The 7,025-nt window shown below is 32.7% G+C and overlaps 1 protein-coding gene across 1 annotated transcript; it reads right to left on the bottom strand.

The window, feature by feature from the left end:
- Positions 1-485: 485 nt before the first annotated feature.
- On the bottom strand, positions 486-5,997 carry LOC128664985 (angiopoietin-related protein 5-like). Its single transcript, XM_053719763.1, has 6 exons — positions 5,939-5,997; positions 5,786-5,810; positions 2,784-2,875; positions 2,481-2,601; positions 1,001-1,186; positions 486-900 (listed from the first exon to the last, which is right to left on the bottom strand). The coding sequence occupies exons 1-6, from the start codon at positions 5,990-5,992 to the stop codon at positions 605-607; spliced, it is 774 nt and encodes a 257-aa protein (XP_053575738.1). The 5' UTR covers positions 5,993-5,997; the 3' UTR covers positions 486-604.
- Positions 5,998-7,025: the final 1,028 nt, after the last annotated feature.

Here is a 7,025-nt window from a genome sequence, read left to right as displayed (position 1 = left end):
ATTTCTCTCCAGAGACTCATACTATATACAATATTTAGGAATATCTATAAGCGCTGTTAACCCTTTGTATCATATTTTCTAATACTTAACATAGACTTAGTCTACTGTTAAAAATTTGTATCTAATAGCTGTCTTACTAGATCTTCATATCACTGACTAGCGCATTTATAGGAGCAACGCTTGTCTCCGCTCAATCACATTGAGCGGGCACATTCTACTATATATATATATATATATATATATATATATATATCTCCATCCCATATCTATCTATGTTATTTTTTGCTGTACAAGATGTGTTGAGAAATTGTACCATCTCAAAAAGATTCTTTTTTACATTTAATTCTGAAAATATGGTATTTACAAGATTTATGTTTGCTGTCTTCGTGAGTTGGTTATTTCCTACAATATACACCTTTTTGCAAAATTGAGTAAATCTAAAAAATCTAAACGAAGATATAATGCAAGAAAGAAAATAAAAGATGTCAAGAGCAAGTGTTTATTTCATGGTTTAGTAAAATAGAACACATTTAAATAAAGAAAATAGTGAGAGAAAAAAAAAAAAAGTTGCCTTGTCTTCTCCTTTTTATTGGAAACAAGCAACCTAATAATTCCTCACATACATTATGCTCTGTTTAAGTGACTCGTTGTTTCTCCACGTCTGCCAATGCACTGCAGATGACCAGCCCGTTTCACTACCCTTATCATGCCATTGGCCATTTAAATTTGCTATCCCGCAGCGGTTAAACCACCATCCAGAGTGAAAGCGAGTACGGGCACAGCTATTATACCTCATGTCACCTATACCACAGGGGTTGCATTTGTCATGGTCAATATCAGTGGTGCTAAAATAGCTGCCAATTTCATTGGTGTCATTGTCTCTTCCTCTAAAAGCATCTCCTGCAATGAGAAAGATCATGTTGTAATAGGTTAAACACCACCAATATACACAATTACACACTACTTTAAGGTTATACTACATTGTTGTTCTCAATGTTACCTGCATTCCCAGAGTAGCCATCAACTAGTAGCTTGTAGAAACAGTTTTCTGGACCGACTTTAAAGCTGTTGTAAAGTGCAAAGCTTTCAATTTCTCCAAAGTCCTTGAGGTTGATGAGCAATTCAGATGACCTGCCATTCTGATTTGTTAGCCAATAAATATTATCAAGCCCCAGCCAATGTTCACCTATAAGTAGAGGCAGAACTAAAATTATACCTACATTTCATTTGCGCTGCAGCAACATGGTCAATACTCTGATGAATGTCTGCTATGGATGAGCTTTACACAAACGTAAATTTAAAAAAAAAAAAAAAGGGGGAACATTAAACGCTAAATAAAATGATGCATTCAAAGAAGAGATTAGTTTGAGAACATAATGTAGATGTATTTTTTTTAAAGTTTCATTAGTTGTTTGTTTAATTAGTGACAAAATAATTGAAAAAGTTGTAGTGTCTATAAAACAATGGGAGCTGCCATGTTGTAACTTAAGTTACCTTCTCTGCTTTGACCAATTAGGGGAAGTTATAAATAGGTCACTAGAGTGTGCAGCCAATGGCTGTGTGGGATATAACAGTGTTCTGCACTTCTATTTCTAACAGTAACTGCAATGCTCACAATTTCAGAATGAAATTACAGGAAGGCGACAATGTAAGTATATTGCAGAACATATATATATATATATATATAATATATGTTAGAGATGTACCATATGTTACAGGGAAATAAACCAAAAAGTTTTATTTAAAAAAATGTTTCTCTCATGCAGATAGAACACACCATTTTAAACAACTTTCTAATGTACTATTTTCAAATGTTCTTGTTATCCTTTGTTGAAAAGCAGGAAGGTAAGCTCAGGAGTGTGCACGTGTCTTCAGCACTAAATGACAGCAGTTTTGCAACCATGTTATACATTAGCAAGAGCACTAGATGGCAACACTATTTCCTGTCATGTAGTGTTCCAGGCATGTGCACGTAACCTACCTAGGTATCTCTTCCAACAAAGAAGAGAAAGCAAATCTGATAATAGAATTACAATTTTTATTCTATATCTGAAAAGACAATTTGGGTTTCATGTCCCTTCAAACATTTCATTTAAAGGCCTTTGGTTGTTGGATAATTGAATTGTCAACGTTGAATAAGAAAATGTTCTAATGTGCAATATTGCTTACCTATAACTATGTGTTTAGCACCTTCAAAGTTTGGAGCAGTATTGTATATCCTGTGCTAAAGACAAACCAATCACAAGTGCATTGCCGCCATTCACAGGCCCGTGTCTAGCTCAGGGGTAAAGCTTATTGCAGACTATAATGGGGTTAACCACATGGCAGGAGAAATTGTGCAGTTCTACCACAAATAAATTCTCATTTAAGTTATGTCCCTTTAAAATATTGGCTAAATCAACCTGCATTTCTCGCTCTACCTGCTATTACTCTATTTCCAGCTTTGAATAGGAATACATTTAAGATGTCATATTGCTTACTAGCGATATTTCCAAATCCAGTTTTGTATGCGATCCAAGTTTGGTCGAAAGACAACTGATCTTGTCCATTGTGTTTCTGTATGACTGTCCAGCCTCCATCGACTCGCATTTCGCAGTAGACCTGTAGGGGACACACACATAAATATCAGTCTACTGTAAAAAAAACCATGTATAGTGTTAACTACTTTTGAGAATTTTTTTTTTAAATATAAATATATATATATATATATATATATATATATATATATATATATATATATATCACACACACACACACATATATATACATACACACACACATACCATAAAAGGTGTGCTGCTTCCCACTGGTTTTATTGTATAAATCCCACTGGTAGAGCCATGGTCTCTTTCCCAGATGTTAGAACAGTCATAGCCTGCAAAACACAATAAAATGCTTTTAAAATTGGCCATAAAAATAAATAAAAATCTACTCCTCATTTGAAGTTCAGACTAAGTGCTATTGCATTGTCTTATGAATGTGTTGATTATGCAAATCTACTGGTGCTTTTTAATGCAAAATGTAAAAGGTCTTAAAAGCGATAGAAAGGTCAAAATTAGTGTGCATGAATGCATTTCAATTTTAATTGAAGCATTTTGCAATATACCTCCACAAAAATGCTTCTATTTAAAATTAAAAAGCACATTTTTTTTTTAAATAAAACACCCCTCAGCAATATACTGCCATTATTTAGGTGTCCCTTTTTCCTGAAATGGTGAGCTTTTCAATTTAAAAAAAAAAAAAAAAAAAAAAAAAAAAAAAAAAAAAAGGGGAAGTGCAGAACACATGTTCCACACAGCCATTGGCTGCACACTCTAGTGACCTCTTTATAACTATTCCTAATTGGCCACAGCAGAGAAGGTACATTAAGTTACAACATGACAGCTCCCATTGCTATGTAGATTAAAAAAAAAAAAAAAAAAAAAAAAAAAAAAAAATTTACACATATTTTGTCACTAAATAACAAAAAAATAAATATATATATTTTTTTTCTTTCAATCATTCTATCTAGCATTTATTTCGTGTCCCTTTAAAGATATGCAAAGGTTAAGCTTACTTATGCATATAAACCAATAAAATCAACATAGCCCACATGCAAAGGGGGATCACAATCCTGTATTGCTGCTAAGCCTATGTACATTTTTTCAACAAAACCCCCAGTAAAGTCTTAAAATTGCTTGATCCGTCTAAAGAAAGAAAGTTGAATTCTTACTCTCATGTCCATTTAAATATAAAAAAATAGTAACTTTTTTTTTTAAAAATAGATGTTCACTATTCACTCTACATAGGGCAAAAATCATTTGGTTTTAATCTCAGTCAAAACGAAATCAGTTTAGTACTGCGTAATAGTCAGAAAACCTATATAGTCAAGTTAAAGGGACACTCAACCCAAATTTTCTCTTTTGCGATTCAGATAGCACATGCAATTTTAAGCAACGTTGTAATTTACTCCTATTATCAATTTTTCTTCATTCTCTTGCTATCTTAATTTAAAAAAAGGCATCTAAGCTTTTTGTTTTATATTGGTGGAAAAATGTATCCAGCAATCAGCAAGAACAACCCAGGTTGTTAACAAAAAATGGGCCGGCATCTAAACTTACATTCTTGCATTTCAAATAAAGATACCAAGAGAATGAAGAAAATTTGATAATAGGAGTAAATTAGAAAGATGCATGCTCTATCTGAATCATGAAAGAAACAATTTGGGTTCAGTGTCCCTTTAAAATAGGTTAAAGGGACAGTCAAGTCCAAAAAAAAAAAAAAAAAAAAAAACTTTCATGTTTTAAATAGGACATGCAATTTTAAACAACTTCCCAATTTACTTTTATCACCAATTTTGCTTTGTTCTCTTGGTATTCTTAGTTGAAAGCTAAAACTAGGAGGTTCATATGCCAATTTCTTAGACCTTGAAGACTGCCTCTAATCTGAATACATTTTGACCACTAGAGGGCATTAGTTCACATGTTTCATATAGATAACATTGAGCTCATGCACGTAAAGTGACCTAGGAGTGAGCACTGATTGTCTAAACTGCATGTCTGTCAAAAGAACTGAAATAAGGGGGCAGTCAGCAGAAGCTTAGATACAAGATAATTACAGAGGTAAAACGTGTATTATTATAACTGTGTTGGTTATGCAAAACTGGGGAATGGGTAATAAAGGGATTATCTTTCTTTTAAACAACAAAAATTCTGGTGTTGACTGTCCCTTTAAGTCCAAACTCTACATATTTCACCTTGAAGTTGCTTTAAAAAAAAACAAACAAAAAACAGCAACTCCTAATTAAAGGGACAGTCTATACCAGAATTGTTATAATACCTTTATTACCCATTCCCCTGTTTTTTTTCTATTTTATTTTTTTATCACCAACAGTTATATTAATATATGTTTTACCTCTGTTAATACCTTTCATCTAAGCCTCTGCAGACTGCCCCCTTATCTCAGTGCTTTTGACAGACATGCAGTTTAGCGAATCAGTGCAGACTCCTAAATAACTCCACGGGAGTGAGCACAATGGTATCTATATGACACACATGAACTAGTACTGTCTAAGTGTGAAAAACTTTCAAAATGCTCTGAGTTAGGAGGCGGTTTTCAACAGTTTAGAAATCAGTTTGAGCCTACCTAGGTTTAGCTTTTCAAAAATACCACCAAGGGAACAAAGCAAATTTAATGATAAAAGTCAATTTGAAAGTTGTTTAAAATGACATGCCCTATCTGAATCATGAAAGTTTAGTTTTGACTAGACTGTCCCTTTAAAGTCTTATTTAGTGTGTATTCATATCTCAGGGTTATATAAAAACCCTGGTCAGTGCTGTAAAGATCATAAAGGTAAACGGAACAAATCAGTTTTACCTCCCTCTAATCATGGGTGTTGCCATAATGGTACCTAGGTTACACTGCAGGCATCTGAAGGAGAGTTATTATTGGAAAGTAGTGAAAGCTAATTACCAACATGATTAAAGAGGGGGCGGGGAATAACCTCAATACTATGCATATAAATGTAGTGTCCCTTTAAGCTTGGGAGCTGTTTATCTTGCTTTGCAAAGTTCTGGATATTAAGGACAGACAACTGCTTTAAACATGCAATTCACAAAACAAAGATTTTTGGTGATTTTTCGATAACCAGGCCCCGGGTGAGATATGCTGCTGAATCATAAACACATGAATTCACTTCAAGAACATACTGTTCCTTAGATAAAGATTAAACTAACACTTCTGTTTTTCAAATTTACAGTTATCCAGAATATTTGTTAGAGTATATAGAAGCAGAAATGTATCTTACCTTGTACCTGCAGGATATTAATGCCCTATGAGAATTAAAACAAAATAGTTAGCTCTTTTGCAAAAACAATTAAGAGCATTTGTAACTTTGTAAGTAAAAAAATAAATAAATCACAAATGCCTCATAAAATTAAAAACAATTTAACAAACTTACCTGTGATCTTACATGTAGATAACAAAAACTCAGCAGACAATACAAAAGAAACATGTCTATTCTGAAAATACAAAAGGAATATAACATTGAATATATAAATTTAATGTACGCTTTACTTTGATACTGTACAGAAAAGCAGAAGGCTCTTGTGAAGCTATCACATGAACACAAAATTTAAAACACAATTTGTACTTTTAAAAAAATGTATAGAAGTAACAAAATAATTAGCTCTCAATTAGGATTAAATTGAAAAGGAAAAAATGTTTAAGACAAGTCACATTATGCTCTACACTCACCTGAGTTAATGCAAGGTGTAGAATCTGAGAATGTCATCAGCTTTTATATACTTCAATGTTAGAGGTGGGCACATGGCTTAGCCAATCAGATGAGAGCATGACCATACTTGTCTACTTTGCCTTTATCAACAGCCACTTATCTAATACAAAACTAAGATCATTTACATTTAAATGGTGCACTATAAACACACCTACCCCATTGCTGATGTGCAAATTACTTTTGTTTTAAAAATATTTGTCTCCAAATTTAAAAACAAGTTTTCCCACTATTATAGTCTGTTGCAAAACCTGTGACGTTTCTTTTTTTTTTTTATATGTATGGATTAGAATGTAAAGCCAATGGACTAAATTATTTGACCCTTTTTAGGGACATAAAACACCATTTTTTTCCCTTTCATTATTCAGAGAGAGAGAGAATACAATTTTAACCCCTTCACTACCGGGGTTAAAAACTTGCTAAAAGCACCAGAGCATTTTTAGCATTTTACTTTCACTCCATTTAAACAGAAATAAAGCATTTGTTTTTTTATTTACCTATGAAACTTATGTATATTTTTTTTGGCATAAAAAGTGGATAACAGTTTAAACTAGCTTTTAATTCACAGAATTATGACAGTATTGTAAATTTACACAAAGTAAAAAAAAAAGTATATAAAATACTAATTATCACAGGCCCCAAAAACCTGTAACCTTCAAGCTGTAGAAAAAAAATCTCAAACATTAATCGTTATACTCTGATTCATTTGAAACCACACACGTATATACTGTATATTGCAGTACTTTTGATCATT

The sequence above is a fragment of the Bombina bombina genome, chromosome 6 (assembly GCF_027579735.1).
Source record: "Bombina bombina isolate aBomBom1 chromosome 6, aBomBom1.pri, whole genome shotgun sequence".
NCBI classification, from domain to species: Eukaryota; Metazoa; Chordata; class Amphibia; order Anura; family Bombinatoridae; genus Bombina; species Bombina bombina.
The sequence above is the reverse complement of the archived record's forward strand: the minus strand, read 5'-3'. Positions and strand labels throughout refer to the sequence as shown.

Bases quoted from the DNA above. Each gene is read 5' to 3' on its own strand.
- LOC128664985 (XM_053719763.1), bottom strand. From the start codon at position 5,992: ATGTTTCTTTTGTATTGTCTGCTGAGTTTTTGTTATCTACATGTAAGA. The intron at 1,187-2,480 runs GTAAGCAATATG...CTCTACTTATAG, and splicing joins TGGATTTGGAAATATCGCTA to GTGAACATTGGCTGGGGCTT. The intron at 901-1,000 runs GTAACATTGAGA...TTCTCATTGCAG, and splicing joins TGGCTACTCTGGGAATGCAG to GAGATGCTTTTAGAGGAAGA.